At 43.4% G+C, this 19,634-nt stretch overlaps 2 protein-coding genes across 2 annotated transcripts; one reads left to right on the top strand and one right to left on the bottom strand.

The window, feature by feature from the left end:
* Nucleotides 1-307: 307 nt before the first annotated feature.
* On the bottom strand, nt 308-1,141 carry LOC116815200 (testis-specific serine/threonine-protein kinase 6-like). Its single transcript, XM_032763328.1, has one exon. It carries the CDS (start codon nt 1,139-1,141, stop codon nt 308-310), a length of 834 nt encoding a protein of 277 aa, XP_032619219.1.
* A 1,557-nt stretch (nt 1,142-2,698) lies between these two features.
* Nucleotides 2,699-14,442, top strand: NABP1 (nucleic acid binding protein 1). Its single transcript, XM_032763329.1, has 6 exons — nt 2,699-3,212; nt 3,662-3,800; nt 8,501-8,572; nt 10,644-10,719; nt 10,992-11,058; nt 12,890-14,442. Exons 1-6 carry the CDS (start codon nt 3,122-3,124, stop codon nt 13,081-13,083), a joined length of 639 nt encoding a protein of 212 aa, XP_032619220.1. The 5' UTR covers nt 2,699-3,121; the 3' UTR covers nt 13,084-14,442.
* Nucleotides 14,443-19,634: the final 5,192 nt, after the last annotated feature.

Below are 19,634 nucleotides of genomic sequence, written 5' to 3'. Positions count from 1 at the left end.
TGCAGTTTCCTACACACTGCCCAGGGGCTGTACTACACACATGTAGCCGGCAGCACTTAATTGCTCCATGTGCTCAGAGTCCATCCACAGTTGACAAGTCGGTGTGATCGCTATCCATTTAAATCCCGCGTCAGCAACACCACATGGTTGTTGCTTAGTTAATTACCCTCACCAGCTTCATGTGGTCATTTTTTTTGTAAACCTCCTGCCAACTGCTCCACATGATCAAAACCACTCTTGCTGGAGCTCCGCACAGTTAGTGTCTCAGCTGGACCATGTGGTATTAGAGTGGAAAAGCTGCTTCTTTTTAGACATCCCCTTTCAGCCAGCTGTTCTTGGCCACTTGTCCCACCCCAGGCCGGGAGGCTGGACTGAACTGGAGTAGCTGGGCGATGAGGGTTTTGCAGGGCTCAGGCAGAGGAGGAAGACCATGAGGGTAGAGCACACCCTTCTTCTGGCGGCGGGGCATACTGAGGATGTGAGTGTCGTCAAAGGGCATGCAGCCAGTCACCGTCACATAGAGCACCACCCCCAAGCTCCATATGTCGTACTTCTTGGCGTCATAGGGAATGCCCAGCAGCACCTCAGGGGAGGCATAGGCAGCTGATCCGCAGTAGGTGGTGCTCAGGTCTGGATAGCCACGTGCCTCTTTGCCAAAGCCAAAGTCAGTGAGCTTTGCCTGGCGGCCATCAGAGGTGAGCAAGACGTTCTCACACTTGAGGTCCCGGTGCACCAGGTTCCGGTCATGCAGGTAGCGCACGGCACCCACGATCTGTCCAAAGATTTCCCGGGCATCAGGGACACAAGGTAGTCTCCCCAGTCGCTGCACCAGCTGGAGCAGATCTGTGGACGCTGCTTCCATCACGATGTAGAGTTTCCCATTGCAGACCTCGATGAACTCAAAGATCCGTACAATGTGAGGATGCCGGATCACTCGCAGGATGGAGAGCTCCCGTGGCAGAAACTTGTTTACAAAGTCGGGGGGTGCCCGGTGCCGATCCACCACCTTGATGGCTAGCGGGCCCTTGTACTTGGCTGAGGTGGCCACCCTCACCTTAGAATAACTGCCCTCACCCAGGGTCTGGCCTAGCTTGTAGCCCAGATTACCCAGCACCTTGTCCCCTGGGGAGCCCCCTGGCATAGTGCAGGGTCCTTTGGGGACTTAACAAGACTAGGTTTATCTTTTTGGGACTGATGGCTTCAACCCATTGCGCCTGGCACCTGATACACGTTCATTCCCATATGTCCACTGGCTGCTTGCCCCAGATGCATCACTGTGCACTGGGTATTGTGAAGTGCCAGGAGTGTCATATACCACTGGTAACCGGGGGTGTCATATAACCCTATTGCTTTCCCATCCCCCCCTTGAGAACGCAGGAGTCCCACAGTGCTTACCTGAGAGATTTAAAATCAGACTTCAAAGTCTCAGATAATTAAAATCAGACTTCTTAGTGTATGGCCATAACAAAGGCATTTTTCCACCTGCTTTTTAAAAATGTACCTCTAATTTAGAAAGTCTAGGAACAAAAGGTTTCTAACTTAAAGCAACAAATTACATTAAAAACCCACATCTGGGGAGAAACATGCACAGATTCCAGTCCCAGCACAAGGGCGGGACCAGAAAGGATGAGCTTCCTGTCCAGAGCCCCATTATTGCACAAGTCCATAGCTGTAGTTTGCTACAGCATCCCATAATTCATCCTTAGCCATAGGACTGAGGTCCAGATTGCCACGGAATACAAGCCAGGGTCTTGTGTAAACAGGGTGATTTTCTTGTTTCCAGTAGTGTTCACACCCTCTTTGGATTGGCATTAGCATAGATGATTTACCTTTGCTCATCAAAATATGCCTGACAAGTAAATAACAAGACTGTGTCCTACTAAAATAATAACCCCAGACACACTTGCACTCCCTTCAGCTGCTCTGGAAATGATACCAGCTGATCTTGTGCTATACTTTTAGTTACTCAATGTGGATTATTCTTGAGAATTAAAAGTAGGAACATTTGCAGCAGTCACTTTGCTAAATGCTGCTGCTCCATCTTTGGCTGTGGTGAAAGCATTTTTTTTTTTAAAGATGGAAACAAATTGATCATTTCCCCCCTCCCTTCCTCCCTCCCTTCTTTCTGCCAGTCATGTTAATGGGGCTCAGCCAGCGCAGGCTAGCGTGTGTGTGTCTGTAAAACACTAGGGGCAGACCACCGGCTTGTGACCCCTCCCGAAGCAGGGAGACACACAGGGTGTCTCCGTTCTCTCAACTGTCCTCTGGGCGGACCACGCTTGAATCCACTCCAAAAGAGCGAGGGAGAGACGCAGTAAAATACGAACGTTCCAGGTCAGAGGACAAAAGAACTCAGCCCAGCCAATCAGCAACTCGCACGGAGCACTTGCTCACACTGAGTTCCATTCTGATGGCTCCGCGTTCCACGGCCGCTTCCATTCCACGCGCCTCCCCCGCTTCCTCAATGAATGTGTCCCGGAGGGAGGGTCAGGGGACCCCCGACCGCTGTAGCCCGAAGCAGTTGGCTCGAATTAGGCGAAGGCTCCGTGTGATTGGCTCTGTCCTGTCCCCATCCCCGTTTCCCTTTGTTCGGCCCCCGCGGGATGAGGGAGATGGGCGCGCCCGCCAGGGTATAAAAGGGCAGGCGCAGTAGCGCACATGTTTCGTTTGCGCTGCAGCTGAAGGCAGGGAGGGGAGTGGGCTGTAGACGGAGAGTGTCCTCCCGAGCGGGGCGCGTAGGGGGCTGGGGAGCACTTGCCGACTGCCGAGCTGTAGTAACATAAGAGCAGGCGGGGAGAGTGCTGGGGCTCAGTGCAGTGAGACGGGAGACGAGAAGCCAGGGCTGCCCCAGGCTTTCACCAGTGGGGGCAGCAGCTGCAACCGACCAGTCTCCGTGCCTGAAAATCACAGTGCCCAGCCTCATCCCATCGCCTTGCCTTCGAGCTGTAAAAGGCTCCTCCGAGTGCTCCTGCTGTCTGATAATTTGGGTTGATAGCTGCCCCCCAAGTGTACACACACACCCCAACCCTGGGCTGGTCACCCTGACTCCCTTCCTTTTGTGAGGGATGCTTTGTCCTGCTCAGTCTGCCCCAGCACCTGTGTCCTCTTCCTGAGCAGCAGCATGAGCATGGCAAACGACACATACCATTTTATAAAAGACATAAAACCCGGACTGAAAAACTTAAATGTCGTCTTTATTGTGCTGGAAATCGGTAAGTGGGTGCCTCTGAACCATGTCTCTTCCTTCCTCCCCTCTTTCCTCTCCCTCCTAGGGTAGGAGAGTACATTTGTGCTGGGCTGATTCCCGACACGTGGTCACACTTCCAGGGGGAGCAGGATCAGCTCCCTCGCAGTGCGGAAGCCTCCTTTACTCCCTTGTTCCTATCTTATTTTAAAATAAGATATCTCGTTCAGGCAGCTAGGCAAGGGAGAGAATCCCATCATGAAATTAATTTAACTCCATTTATCCTGCGCTGGAGTGACTTGTCTGTTTATGTTGTTTTAATGATCTTGCCTCTTGATCTTACTAGTAAAAAGGGTCCATGACACTTGGGGAATAACTCTCTAAAACATCTAAACTATTTTTTTTTCATTTCCAGACAGCACGAATTCTTCCAGTCTGTAAGTTTTATTTTTTTTTTATTTTAAATTCCCCATACAGGACGAGTTACCAAAACCAAAGATGGACATGAGGTGAGATCGTGTAAAGTAGCAGACAAAACTGGCAGCATCACAATTTCAGTGTGGGATGAAATCGGAACTCTCATACAGCCAGGGGACATTATTCGATTGACCAAAGGGTATGTATGGGGTGGGGACAGGATACGGCTTAGCTCAGCCTAGCCTCACTGTTGGCTGTTTAAATAACGTGTTGCTCAATGATCTTGTTGTTAAACATTTCTGTACTTTACAATGAGGTGGATAAGATCTGAAGGATCAGTGTCTTTACTGTAATGAATGTGGAAAAATCTTCTCTGTTACTGAAGAAAAGGCTTTGAATTCTAAATAGCCTTTGACTTCCTCTGTGAAAGAAGCAACATGACACGGCTTGCCTTATTTGGACTGCTTCTTTGACGCACTGGCAGCAGCCTGTGATCTATCATCAAATTAAAACCTCAGGATCGCTCCTTGCCTCCCCTCCCCCCAACACTCAAACCTAACACACACATTGATGGGGCTTGTAGACCGCTCTGTCTGCATCTCAGTAACGTGTCTGTATTTCACTAGATGCTGTTCAGATGGGAATCTGCTATTTAAGAGCTTTGCTGTGCTTTTCTTAAGTTTCACATTCTCTTTTGGGAGGATAACGAGGTTGTCTTGATCTGTACATTCAAGATAGGGATTCAGAGTGTGAAATCAAAACCATGTTCTTATTTTAACACTTTTCTTCTGTAGCACTGTGCCCACAGAGAATGGGGGGGATAATTTAAGCAACACTGAGAAGGTAGTCTGCTTCACAGTGGGTTTTATGGAAATGACAGGAAAACTGGGAGTAGAAGTTAGTCAGTAAAATATATATATATATTAATGTTGTTATAAAATACAGTATTTTGTTCCTGTGTAATGGCTACAGTATAATGGGACAAGTTTTACAATATGCTCCCACTGACACTAAATTATAAAACTGAAACAATTTAAAACTACTTTTAACCTCTTATTCTCCACTTATACAATTGCAAGAAACTAGAGTCACTTTCATTTCTTTTTTTAGTCAATTTCACTTTCTTATTCTTATTTGGCAGCCCAACACACACCAGTACTTTGGTTTAAAATGTTCAGGGATTGTTTAAAAACGCAAGTATCAGAGGGGTAGCCGTGTTTAAAAACACACAAACTCCTTTACTCAATAGTTATAAAAACTGAGAATGTTTCTACAACGGAGTCACTGTTAGTCGCATAGTGGTTGATTTTTTTCGAGTAATTCCTGTGTTGGGGATGAAAACAAATGAATATCCCTATCAGAATTTCTGCAGTTATTCTTCTTCAGATTTACTTTATAGAAAAGTCAGAAGTAAATCTTCATTCTTAGTTTAGAGGTCAAATTACATCGGTTTAAAATTTTGAGAGTTGATGTCCAATGTGTTTTCAGAATGCTTGAAGATTACAGCTATCTTTGCTAAACTTTACATAGACCGCCTCAAAAATCTTCTGCCTATATTACATAAATCCAAGTTATTAGTGTTGGTTGTAACTGTTAATATCACATTTCTTTGTAAATAATTTATTATAGTTGCCACAGTATTCTCTGAGGGAGTGAATGGGATGGCAGATGGCTCACAAGATAGTCTGTATTAATGTGATCCATACTATGGAAAAACAAGAACCTCTATTGCACGATTTAAAGCCATGAAACAGCATCAGTTCTGTTTATTTAGGACCAGATTATGTCCTCATTTGCACCAATGCACATTCATGGAAGACAATAGATTTGAATGGCAGGTGAAAAGATCTGACTTTGGCCCTTGTTTTACAACGTATACTCCTTCGCTTTATACTGGTATACAAGCTTCACTAAGAATGGTCTACTCTGCCCCAGCACAGGTTCCACTTCTGTACTTAACTCAGGATTAATTGGAGTGACATTGCTGTTGCAGTGTATGTAAATTTTACATATATGGGGTAATCTGATTTCTTCAGTCTGATCACTGTTACAAATAGTTATCCTTAGCTAGACACTATTTCTGTGTACAAAAACTGCCCTTTCTTTCTTGCTGAATTCCAAGTCTAGAGGGATTCCACTGCATTAACAGACAGTATCCCATGTGTTCCCTATTGTTAGCTGTTCGTGGGCAGGATGATGTAGCAGCTAATATTTCAAAATTCTAAACACTTAAGTTTCTATGTTCAGGTTGGTGTTTTACGGCCAACCTCTCTCATTTTGTGAACTGAAAATGAAAACGTGTGTTAATGGAATAAACCTGTGGTGGTGGAAATTCCGTGAAGTTGTTATCCTTCAGTGTCTTGGGGTTTTTCTCCTGTATTGTGTATATGTGAGGTTGATATCCCTTTAGCTTAGCACTTCTTTCCCTTCATGTTATAAGACAAAACTGCCCAGCCATTAAATTCAGCATGAAAGGAATCTTGTTCCAAGCAAAAGACGACATGTTAAGTGCAAGGCCACTGCTATTGCACCTGATTTAGAGATGGCTGAATGCTGTGTTTGAGGGAATAGAGTGCTTACATTTTTAATTGAGATTTCATTTTGTGTGCTGAATGCAGGAGGAAGTGATATTTTTCTATTTTATTATATTTGTACTACAAAGTCCCATGTCTGAGACTGGGCAGGTAAAAGCACAGCGAGATTACGTGACTTCGCCACAGTCACAAAGGATGTGTATGGCAGGGCTGGGGATGGAACCAGTCCCAGCCTGGTGTTTTAGCGAGAAGACCATCCGTCCTCTTTTGTTCGAGTTCTTCCTCTGTTTATTTGTGCCTCCCTTTTGCAAGCCTTGTAACTTTTCTGTCATGTACGTTCAGTACAACTGAGGCCAGGTCTACACTGCGACTTTAAATCGGTTTAATGGCCGATATACCGATTTAACGCTGTACCCGTTCACACGACGTCGTCATTAATATCGAGTTAAACGGCTCCTTAAATCGATTTCGGAACTCCTCCCAGATGAGAGGAGTAGCACTAAATTCGAAAGTGATAACTCGGATTAGGGTTCGTGTGGACGGAAATCGACATTATTGGCCTCCTAGAGGTATCCCACAGTGCACCACTGACCGCTCTGGTCCGCAATCCGAACTCGGATGCGGAGTGCCGGTAAACAGGAAAAGCCCCGAGACCTTTAGAATGACATTTCCTGCTTTCACGTGTCCAGCTCTGATCAGCACGGGTGGCGATGCAGTTCAAATGCAAAAGTAGCTCCTGCATTGAACCTTACGGGAGATACTAGATCTGATCGCTGTATGGTGAGACAAATCTGTTTTATCAGAGCTCCGTTAAAGAACAGGAAATGCCAAAGCGTTTGAAAAATAAACTCCAGGATACACAGCGGTGCGTGACAACCGTAACGGGAAGCCAGAGACTCAAACGGATGCTCATGGAGGGAGGGAGGGGGGGATGAGGACTACAGCTACCAGTCTCCACAGCAGTCTCTGAAAACTATTTGCATTCTTGGCTGAGCGCCCAATGTCTGTAGCTTAATACACGGTGTCTTGCGTGGTTCACGGAACAGCTCGTCAGTCTCTTCCCCCCCCCACCACGTGAAAGAAAAGTTAAATAAATAATTCCTTGAGTACTGTAAATGTCACCCTCTGTGTACTGAATGCTGCTGGCAGAGAGTACGCGAGGTGTTGACAACGGTCAGGATACCGTTTGTGATCTCAGGGTCCATGATTGCTGTGCTATGGCGTTTGCTCAATGCACTCCGGGAAAAAGGCGCCAAAGGGTTGTCTGCTGCCTTCACAAAGGGAGGGGTGAGGCTGTACCCAGCACCACCCGGGGCAATGTTTTCTGCCCCATCAGGCACTGTGCTCTCAACCCGGAAGTGGGAACTATGGGATAGCTGAGGAACAGCTACCCACAGTGCACCGCTCCTGAAATCGATGGTAGCTTTGGACCATGGACGCAAACAATCGATTTCGTGATCCCACTGTGGACGCGCTAAACCGATTTTATTAGATCTGTTTTGTAATATCGGTTTAAGCTAATTCGAAATAATCGTGCAGTGTAGACGTACCCTGAGCTGCTTGTCTTTATTTCTACGTAACTTAATTTCAGTCCTCGAAGTCAAATGCTACTATAAACGGTCAAGTTGGGCTGAGGTACCCTCATGCTGTCTCGAAGCGTGTGTTTCCACATACTGAAAATGATTGCATTTTATTTCTGCATATCACTTGAATCTCAAGGGTAAATATATATTTTTCTGCTACCTACTATATCTGAGAACTGCTCTTTTACTAAAAATTAAGCAGTTGGTTTTTCTTCTTGAGCCACTGAATGTTGTCTAACACATTCATTGTGTCTTGTTTTCTACAGTGCAACAGAGGCAAATCCGCTCTAGTTCTCCTCTTGCAGAATTAACACTCCGGTATTCTGCAGAAGTAACACTGTGTATGTCAATCAGTTGGCTGGGTTGCAAGGTGATGTGGACACTGATCCTGAAAACAGTGTATCTGCCTGACAGGGAAGATGGCACTTGGCTAGCAGAAAGGCCTGTCCATAGTGGTATAGCTGTGACAGACCTGATGCTAGTCTGATGTGGCTGTTAGCCTCTTTTGAAGACCCAAACAAATTAATGGGGCTTCCAACAGCTGTTTGTAGAAGCAGAAAATACATTAGTAACTAGAAACTTCTAGAGTAAAATAATCTTAGGGAATCTGAGAATTTGAGTCTGGGAATTCTAGCTACTCTTTCTGCTGGTACAGAACATCCACTAGACAGGTTTAGTTCTTCAAAATCTCTTTCAATGTTAATTTTCCCTATTGGTTAGCAGAGAATATTCTGCTTATTCTTTTTGAGCGCTTTACATGTTATTGGTATTCTTTTGGCTAGGTATGCGTCTCTGTGGAAAGGATGCCTGACACTTTACACAGGAAGAGGAGGCGAGCTACAGAAAATTGGGGAGTAAGTATCACGCTTTGTATGCGTTGTCCTTGACAGTGGGTCATGGGAATTGTAAAGTAGTGTGGGTCTTATCAGGAGGATTTGATGGGGAAAAAAAAGCAAAATGGAGATTTAGTGGTTATCAGTCTTAGCGCCAACAGAGGCCAGTAGGTTGCTTGCTCCTGTCAGTGGTTATATGGTTGGTTGTGGCAAAGAGCAGTAGCCTGTTTCACTGGAGTGTGCTCGTAAGTGGGAGTATCTACTGGACTTGGGCCATCATTCTCTGTAGGTACAATCTACCGATGGTTTTACAGAACAGACAAGTTCCTGGTATAAAACCTCTCTTCTTGGGTTAGCACATACTCGTGTTCAAGGACTTGCAGCATTGAAAACTTGGCTAGGTACAGTACAGGCAGCTGCAATGTGAGCTTACACACACTGCGGTGATAATGAGTTCCACCCTGTTGTGCTAAAGGAATCATCCTCTCAGCCTCTCTCCTAGCTGTCCTGTGTGTCGTAATGATAGTATAGTGAGTAAAATGAGCTAGGTGATTATTCTGTTCTGCTTGCTTAGGCCTCACTTTGAATAATCTGGTTATTTCGGGGTGTTATTTTAAGTCCTGTGTCAAATTGGCAAGAGCTCAGATGAGCAACGTGATGATGAAGAAAAGTGAAGAGAATTTAGACAGGAGCAAGCATCACTCTTTTAGACTGTTAAAGGATATTGTAAAGAAGCAAGAGATCAGCTATTCCTTATTCAACAAGAACAAAAGCAAGTGACAAGCTTAAGATGCAGCCAGAAAAATGCTTGATGCAGTACCTGTTTCTTTCTAATTAGATGAATAATTCTGAAATGTCCCCACTTGAGAGGGTTTCCTTGTATTATCAAAACATCTCAGAGCCCAGGTCATTGTTCAGGGCCCCATTATGTTAGGTGCTGTACAAATACTCAATAAAAAGACAGCCCTGCCCCCAAAACCTTAGAGCAGTGGCCCCCAACCTTTTTGTGGCCAGTAGCACATTCATGTTTTCAGAAGAGTGTGGCGGGCGCCAACAATTACTCATATACAGGGCTGGCTCCAGGCACCAGTGGACCAAGCATGTGCCTGGGGCAGCACATGCTATGGGGCGGCATTCCGTCCATTCTGCAGAGTTGGAGTGGTTTAGTTTTTTTTGTTTTGTTTTTGTGTTTTGTGTTTTTTTGGTGCCAGTTCTGGGCAGTGCAGAGAGAAGCCGGGAGGACAGAGAACACTGGTGCCTGCAGCCCTGGAGTACTCTGTCCCCAGCAGGTGCGGGGCCTCGGCTTTTCTCTCTGCTGGGCAGTAGGCGGGCGCACATAAATTCTCTGGCGGGCGTCATGGTGCCCATGGGCACCACGTTGGGGACCACTGCCTTAGAGGTTTGAGGACTTGCCACTCCATCTACTGGATGGTTCAAGAATAACAAAATCCAGCTAGTTGCGATGCAAAGGAATACACTAGAGATTTTCTTTCAAGCCAAATGATTCGGCTTCTCTGTACAACTTTTGAATGGGTGTTGTTCTACAAAAGGGTTGGATTAAGGTGAAATTCTTATCTTGACTTTTTAATTCTGGCCCACAGCATGGGTCTCGACCGGCTGCCGGTTTGAGTGGTTTGGGACAGCAGTTTTACCTTACAAAGTTTTATGATCCCAGTCTCTCGCCCCCTCCCCATTTACATGCAGTCGTCAATAGGTCTGTTCGCTCACTCGCTGCCACTAATTGGAAAAGGATCATTTGAATTTTAGTATCCCCTGAGGTTCTTGAACTCCTCTTCAATGTTAATAGGGTGCTAGACAGGCATACCAGGTGTTCTGGCTGCTTGACTGAAATAGCCTGAGCAAGGAAACTTTATATCTCGGGCCCCGATCCTTCAAAAGAATTGAAGAGCCATGCTGGTCTCTTGTGCTGCGGAGGGGCTCCCTTTTGTTGGATTGGAGCCTGGTTTACTTACACCTTAGTAGCGTGGAGGTACAAAGTGTCCATTCCCTTTGGAAACACTGAAGAATTCTCTCCTAACTTCTTATGAAAAGCTGTTCTGTTGCTCTCCTCACTCTCTTGTTTTCTTTTCAGGTTTTGTATGGTATACTCGGAAGTGCCAAACTTCAGTGAGCCCAACTCAGACCACCTTGGGCAGCACAACAAGCTGGTATGTTAAACTTCCTGGGGTTCTCTTGCATAAAATAGGCTGTGATCTGAGTATTTCAGGCTAGGCGGTGGTAAGATTTCTGGCTTTTAAAGTGGTGCTCAAGGAAGCATATAGAAGAATGGCAATGATGTGGTAAATAACTGTAGGAGAGTGGTGAGTGGATCTCATGTGTAGCTGGTACAAAAACATGTGCAGCAAATTCAATTCCTCTCTGAAAAACAAAGAAGTTTCTGTGTCTGACCCATATTTTTTCTCTCTATATTTCTCTGAAGGCACAGGGTGAACAGAATAATAGTTCTTCATCAAGTAATGTGGGTACTTATACTTTCGGGCCAGTGGGTAAGTTTTTGTTTTCATTTGTGGAAGTGAAAGGATGAGAAACACTTTACACTCTTAGATTCATTATTGTTTTTTCAGTGTTGAGAAATGTAGGGTTTTTATGTTCTAAGGGCAAAATGTGGAGCTCTGGCATTGAGTTAGGGCCAAATCCTGCAAGCACTTTTGCACATAAGTAACTTTATTCAAACCGATATTTCCATCATAAATGTATTCAGGATTGGCCCTACTAGTAATTATTCAGGCAGGACTTTTCACAGGGCTTAAGTCACGTAAGAGCACACTTCACACTGAATTTGTTAATGTGACTCATTCTCCTAAATCATGTAGGTACTTCTGAAAATTCCACTCTCGGCTTTCAGCCCACTGCTGCTTATTGAACATAAAGGGGCAGACCTAAACCAGACATGGTTTTAGTGTTGCACTTAATACTTAACCAGAGGTAATTAGTCCTAATTTTGGGCTGCTCCGCAGTGAACATTCAGTTGGGTTCAGTATGCAGGTGCTGGGAGGGGTTGGTGGTGCGTGATATGCAGGAGGTCAGTTGAGATAATCTGGTGGTCCCTTCTGGCCTTAAACGCCAACTCCAAATAGTCACACGATTCCTGGCAGGTTACTTCCTGAACTGGGAACGATGGCAGAGACCTGAACTCTTATGTAATAGGAAAATTAGAGTGTAAGTATAGTTTTGTGGCAGCACTGTACTGAAATTGTACTGTACTGTATTATGTTTCAGTAAGAAAATGGTTCAGAGGTCTCGGAGTGCGTGTAAAGCTCGCTCACAACTTTGTCCTGGGGTTGCATAATGGATACATAGGATAATCAAAACCTAGTGTTGTGTATCCAAGAGTTGTTCCTGGCAACGAATTGTCTGAGTTCAGGCTGATACAATCGACAAGACCAGTGACGTTTCTCAGTGACTGTCAATTTCCCCTTTGGGAATAGATTTTCACTTCTCCCATTTCGCTTCTTTGAGTCCTTTCCACTCCTTCAAGTATAAAAACTTTGCTGAGCAAATAAGGATGGTACTCTGAAGCCAGTTTTTTTTGTTGCCTTAATACCAGGGTGGGGCAAGTCCTCTGTCAGCCTAATTGCTGGGTAGCCACCTACTCATGACCCAGTCATTTTGGGTGGTGGACTGTTCTGATTCCATTGCATTTGCACTTATATTTTGAGACCTGCTTCCTTCTTTGATTCACATTATCCTTCTTTCTGCTTCTGTGCAATCTTTAATTCCCTCCCCCTCCCTTCCTCCCCCACCCTCCATCCTGTTTTTGCCTTCTCAGCCTTCATGTGTTTTGTCCCAAGCATGGTACCAGCTGTCACTCCCTACAGCGGATTCACACAAGACTGTTCTCTCTCTCTCTCTGTGTTTGGGGGGGGCGGGGCCTGATGAGTCCTATACTGGCTGCTTTCCTTCTACTCTTTCCTCTCTGGCTTTTCTGTCCTGCTGTATCTCTTGGTCATTACTGCTGTGGACCATCTGGTATGGGTCAGCTATAGGTGAGTGCATATGAATGGAAGCATCAGATCCAACTTTGGCTGCCAGACTGATGTTATTTCCCTCCATCCCTCCCTCCCTCCGAGAATGCAATGCCACATCATAGCAGCACGAACGCCCTGCGGCCTTCTCGTTTCAGTCATTGCTGCAGAGCTACTGTTGGAAAAAGCTGGCTGTGATTTGGAGTTCTGAGGTCTCTCAACTTTGCTCCCCATCCTAAAGCTCAGTGTTACCTCGTTATGTAGTAGCCATGCAGAATGCGAAGGCTATTTGCGCAGAAGAGCAGTGATGTCAAAGTGTGGAACTTGTGATAAAATTTTACTGTCTTTTTAGGAAATGGTTTGCAAACGGGACCTGAATCCAGTGGATTTCCATTGGCCTACAATCATGCCCACTCCTATGCAGGTACTGGGAGAGCCAATGGACGAGGACCTGTAAATCCACCGATCCCAGCATCTAATAATATTCAGCCCCTTCTAACAGCAGTAAATAATGGGAGGGACCCACGCAGAGCCTTTAAAAGATGACTGTGCCAAATGTAGTTGTACAACTTGCTTAAACTATACACCCAACTTGAACACTGAATGCACTTTTATGTATGGTTAACTGTGAAAAAGTTTGTCCTTTATTAGTGTTTTTTTCTTTATGGTCTATGGAGCAAAGTGATTTGATTGTCTTCAAAAAAGCGTGGTAAAGCTGCTTACATCTCAGAAATTAGGGGGGATGGGTATTTGAGAGCCCAGGTAAAAGTGTGAATTCAATTAGGGTGAATTTTTAAAAAATGGGAGCAAATTTTAGTTGGATATTAATTTTGGGTGGATTTTTGTTGCTCTGTTGCTTCTGGTCAGCCATATAGCCTTAAGGTGTCTGTCATGTCCCATAGGTCATATATGTGACTTCCGTGAGGGTTAATGGAGATTGTGTGACTGTATTGAGGGCCTGAGATGCCTTAAACAGTCAGGTTTCCAGTTTAAAAGTGAAATGACCTGCTACAGTAATAAGTGCACCAAAATTGGTCAATGTCAGCAGCTAGTAGCACTGCTTAAATCAAAGGATGGGTAACTCCAAGAGATTTCAGTTGGCTACAGTAAAGAGATATTGAGTGACTGAACAGTAATGGCTTAGCTTTTGTTGCTAAAAAGTGTAAATTATTTCTCCTGCTACAATATCTCTTTAAAGGAGAAAGTCATCCCTAATATGCCAAACAGTCCTCAAGGAAAGCTGAAACCATTTGGCACACGAGGTAAATAATAGGAGGGAGAGTTCTAAATTACAAAGTGCATTTCTTACTGTCCTTGTGGTGGCTTCAGTCTTGTTGAAAAATAACTTCATGCTTTTCCCAAATTGTGGGATCTCCAAAGTCATCAGTAGAGAGCAAGGTGCCAAGGATTCTGTTGTTCACATATTTAATGCTATACATCCAACTCTTCAGCAAGATGGCCACCACCTGGACTTTTGAATGCCTATTTTTAACACTTGTTTGTGTTCAAACAAAATACTTATTAGATTCAACGATATACTTACTGGTGTACAAAAGTACTAGGCTACCATACAGCAGGACTTCCACTGCCATAAGGTGTTAATTTATTTTTCAAATCAAGTATTTTTCTTCCCTTTTATATAACATTAAATTATCTCTGTATGAACTTTTGACATCACTACCACCTCTAAACAAAACAGGTGCAGTTTTCAGCCCAACTACAAGATTCTTGGTACTAGATCACATAGCAACAAATTATCCACAGTGTAAACTGATTCAATTTCTGTGCTTTGGATCAGGTTTGGAAACAGTTCAGAAGCTGTAAGATGACTTACTGGATTCCCTTTTTATTTGTTAGACTCTATTCTTGATGCTGACTTCTTAAATAAAAGTTGCACTAACCATGTTGATGGACATAAATTTCTTTTGGTCAAGCCTTAGAGATTTCACGACAGAGAAACCTATTTTGAAGTAGAAGTTGTCACTGTGAAGTCATTCCAATTCATTGAGTTATTAAGTCTGATTTCAGCTATTCTTGGTGTTTACAAGTCATTTTACTCACTGTCTTTCTGTTTTGTCATATTTGAATGTCAGTGTTCTGAAATGGCCCAGTTTCAGAGCTTGTAACAGCAGAAATGGTCTTTCCTTTGTCAGTAACCCTCATGTGTAAAGATTCACTGCTTGCTTAGAAACATGAGCTTTTACAAATTTCTTGATGTCGTTTAGAAAGATCTTTGTGCCCCAAAATCTGAAGGCTATTTACCTCAGATACAGCAAAAAGTTATGCAGATACGTGTGCATTGGTAAAATAGTCATTGCTACTCATACTTTCTGATTCAAATGGTCAAAACTCTGAGACACTAAATAAAATCTAATCATGTAACTCTTAGTATAGTGGTCAGTGGATGGAGTTGTCCGGACTGTACAGACCTTGTGAAACTACAAAACGCCAAGTGAACTTTGAGGAATGTTTGAAGTTGGAATTGGAGGTGGTGTGCCACCTACAAATAGAAGCTCTCTTCACTTTTCCATTCCACTTCTGTTTTAAAAATATTATTGTAAGTAGAATTTTATGTACGCTGTAAAGTTTGTGCATAGTTCCTTTATTAGCAGAGCATTAGATACCCTTTATAATAGGGCTAGAATTTCTTTCTAAACATGTTCCTTTAGATCCCTGGGTCATAAGTACTGTAAGTGAGAGCCCATCTTTTCAGCTGACAAGCGGTTATTAAAAAGCACCATTTAAGAGATACTGAAGTTAGGAAACTGAGTATGCTTCTAGATTCCACAGTATAGGCCTTTGTTTTAAATATTAATATTCACAATATCAAAAGGAATCATGGTATGCTGGCAAATCCTTATTTGCTGGGTTGCTGTGAGGTACTGAATGTGATTGTAAATTCACACATGCAAAATATGTTAGCTTTAGCCAAATAATTTCTTTAAGGAACAGAAAACTAAGAAGGTAGAGCATGTATTCTAGTTCACCGCACTTTTAAATAGAAAAGGGAACACTTAATCGTGCGTACATTAACCAGGCTGTTAAAATGGAAATGGTTCCTGCTAGTACATTTAACACAGGATGTGGACACCTGCTGCCAAGACTTTGTGTAAGCAAATGACCTCTGATTGAAAGAAATGAAGCAAGAAGATTGGTCTTTACTTTTTTTTAAGGTTGGTAGCGTTCCTGTCTTCAGTGTCTAATCATTTGTTTTAACATTAGATTGTATCATTTTATTAACTTGGTTTTACTTCTCTTCAGGGGGAATCTCTGCAATATGAAGCCAGGTGAATTTTGATCTGTTTAACTATATTAACTTCAAGTCTCTGGTCATGTGATGAATTCGGGACAAGAAGTCAAAGGAAGAAAGCTCTACTTACCCTAGCAAGTTCCATACAGCCAGTATAGAAGGCTCTGATCCTGCAATGGGATCTATGCATTTACCTTATGCTAGTGTGGAGCTCCATTCACTTCAGTGGGACTCTTCAGAGAGCCCTGTGCAGGTGCAAAGCCTAAAACAATTACAATGCAATAGTCTTACACTATAATCCAGTTTGCGAGAAGAAGTGTTATGAGGGAGGATTATAATGGTGAGTAAGGTAGGTAAGAAACATTTGAAAAGGCCTGCTGAAAGAGGCTGTGTAATAAAGATGGAAGGGTGCTTCTCCTTCATGTGGTGTTCTTTCTAGGTGTGGGATGTTTGAAGGAAGGATTCTATAAGGAAATTCTGGACGATGCACATTGCTACAGTTGCACACAACTTGTCTAGGTAATTAAGGTGTGCTCTTAGGGTTTATCATAGCTTTACGTTTTTGGAGTCTACTTACCCAGTAGACTGGAAGGACTAATAACACAGGCATGAGTAGGTGGAATGTCCCTCAGGCCTGACTTGTGTTAGGACAAGAACGTACAATTCTCATTTCCACGGCTAACCCATTAATTACCTTCAAAATTGCCTTCTCTGAAAAATGAGGCAGCTAATAATGTTTGCCCTCATGTTGTGCTGCTTCAATTCTCAGAAGTGGGGAAGAAATGGTAGCCTGATTGTAAAGATGGACTGAGTACAGAGATGTGAAGCCATTTGCCTCAGGCATTCCAATCTAGTGTATATAACATGGATTTACCATCTCAAAATTTAGTCTATTCCAGGTTCTGCTACAAATTTCACATCTAATCTTTGCAAAGTCCCTTAAGCCCTGTTCCATTGTCCAGTGATGGTAAAGTTCTTGCACATGTTTCTCCCAACCCCAGGGCTATTTTATGAGGAATGCCAGGATCTCTGATGAGAAGCTGCAGCCTTCTTTTTATTCAAGTCATGACAATTTCATGATATTCTGTTATTCTCAGCCTTGACTACAGGCCCATGCAAGAAGCTATATTAAAACCCACTGATATTTCAAATTCTGTAGCATAAATTTGATGTTAGTGGGCAGCAAAAGGGACACAGCATTAGACACTAAACATTTCAGAAAAAGCCATTTTAATTTCAATCTCAAATTAAATTCTAATTGACAGCGAGACTTAAGCTGGCAACATTGAAAGCATTTTTATTAGTGGAATTCCAAGTGTGAAACATAATTTGCCGTTAAATGGGGCTGTGGTTGTAACCTATGAGTAGGCTTCCACCTTCCTGTAATAAACTAGACCCAGGAATAACTGCTGTAATAACCCAGGCATTTACCACTTGAGTTAAAGGTCTGTTAGCTGTCACTTGTTAGTGCGTCTTTCTTTTCTGACCTGCAAATAACCAGCCAATAGAGAGCACCATGCCTCATGCACAGCCAGTTCCTGAATATGCTTCTATTGAAATTGGTGTGAGCTGGATTGGGCCCCAAAGTATTTTCATGAAAAAAATCAATAATTTTGTTTAACTAGCCCTCTTAAATGTAGCTAACACACAAGCGTTCAGTGAGCTGTAACTACATGGAAGGTTTAAAGAGACTTTAACAAGATATTTTTGGGTTAGTGGGAGACAAGCACTGGGTAGAAGTCAATTTCAAATGCAGAGAATGCTTAACTTATGACTCCTAATTTTGATTTTTCTTAAAAGCTTTCTGAAATTTTTCTACCTCCAGAGTAAATCTTCAGCTAAACTTAATTTTCCAAGTTAAATTTGGAAGGGTGGTAAAACAAAGCTCTCTAATGAACGTTGGTTGTAATCTGAACTAGCGAGAGGCTATTGCCTTTCTGTAATATCTGAATTTTCTGCCTTTCACCCTCTGCTACTGCCTGTTCCATAAAGTGGTAGGGGGAGTCCACTAAGGGAGTCTTGTACACGGGTGCTTACTGGAAAACCTCCAGGAGGGAGATGGGGTAAGTGTTGGACTGAAGGATGATTTTTCAGTCTTTTTCTGCTGGGTGACCTTATTTGACAAGTAGTTGTCCTAATTCTTTCAGATGTATTTATCCTAGGCCCTGTTTGTACTATTTTCCTTTTGCAGTGATGGAGCTACATTGTAAGAACCAGTTAAGTCACATGGGCGCAAGCCACATTCTGCACTGGTGTAGTGTCTACATTAGTGGTTTGCCCTGGTATTAATTACTTTGACATAGATTTCCCTGATGCAGACGCTCCCCCTACTGGAGTAAACCTGCCAGTAAGAACAAATCCTTGTCAGCTGCCTATTTTAATATTTACTTCAAAAATTTGCAAATGATACCAAATTGGGAGGAGCTGCTAATATGAGCCAGGGCAGAAACATAGTAGAAAGGATATAAGAAGTGAGAAAGGGTGGTAGAAAAGAACAATTGGCTAGATTCAACCTTTATATTGGGAAATACCACCACATATGAAGTCCTATTGAGTTCAGTAGGGCAGTACGCACACAGGTGTTCATCGACGACAGTAAAGATCACCCACAATCTAGCTCAGTAACACTGAGTGGGGGAGGGTGGTTGTGGTGGGAGGGCCTGTGGGCTACTCTAGTTAGCGAGTAGGGGGAAAATTCTAAACATCAGTAAAGCACAAAAGGGAAGCGATGATTGTAATGAGACTTCAGTTTACAGTGTGAGGAGCAAAAAAAAATAAAAAATAGCCAATGCAGTTTGGGGCTGCGTATACAGAATCAACCAGTTACAGACAAGGAGACAATAGTTTGGCCACAGCAGTGTTTCCTGAAATGTGCATGCCCTCCAGGGGTGGAGGAGCAGGAAGGGCTTGTTGGGGTGAGCAGACAGCTGTTCTCCATTCTCTGTTTTCATGCTGAAAGAATAACCTCTAGCAATAGTGGCTGCAGAAAGAACCTTGAAAACGGGACCCATGTGTAACTAGTGTAGTAATGTCTGCAGGAGTTTATGGAGAGCCTGAAATGATAGTGCTGAGGTGTGAACTGCCCCATTCACTGCCTAATTGCCAATGATGATATTGTAGAGGTCAGTGTTAGCTATTGTACATACTTTCAGGAAAGAGGTAGTAATATGGGGAGGCCAGGCCTTTAACATCATATGCTGGGGCCCAAAGTGGCTAGGATTGTTCCCTCTTCCAGAAAGGAAGGAATGGGCTTAGTTTTTAAAAGTGAGGGAAGCACTGCTCAAAAGGGGTGGCCAAGGGCTTGTCTTTGCTGTGGAGTTATTTATCCTCCAGTTAACTCTTCATTTAGCCTAGCTTGAGTGAGAGCAGTCACACAGCAAAATAATGCTGCAGCTCTGCAAGTGCAATTGGATTAACAGCAGGGAGTAGACATGTCCCCTCTGCATTACTAGCCTGAGTGTCAGCTGCACTCAAGCTCCCATCCTGCCCCTCACCACAAGTCAGCCACTTTGGAATTTAAGTGATGCTTTAACCAGAGTTAGAGAGTTTTGTGTGTGAATGGGAGTTGGGTTGGAGACAACACTTGAGGTAGACCTTGAGCTAACATAGTAGTGAAGGCAAAGCTTTAAAGGGGAATATAAATCTACATATATTAAAAGAGTATATTTAGGGCAGCTGGTATAATTTAAGAGCATTAGGATGAAATTAAGCATGGGGACAATTAAGATGAATATCAAGAATCTTTATTAGACTAGAATATTTTTCCCTGCTAACTGGTGAAAGTTCAACCACAGTATGTTTAAAATGAGCAGACAAAATCTTAGAAGCTGTACTATGAGGAGTTGAA

The sequence above is a fragment of the Chelonoidis abingdonii genome, chromosome 10 (assembly GCF_003597395.2).
Source record: "Chelonoidis abingdonii isolate Lonesome George chromosome 10, CheloAbing_2.0, whole genome shotgun sequence".
In the NCBI taxonomy this organism is placed as follows: domain Eukaryota; kingdom Metazoa; phylum Chordata; order Testudines; family Testudinidae; genus Chelonoidis; species Chelonoidis abingdonii.
Note: the sequence above shows the minus strand (reverse complement) of the source record. Positions and strands in the feature narration are given on the sequence as shown.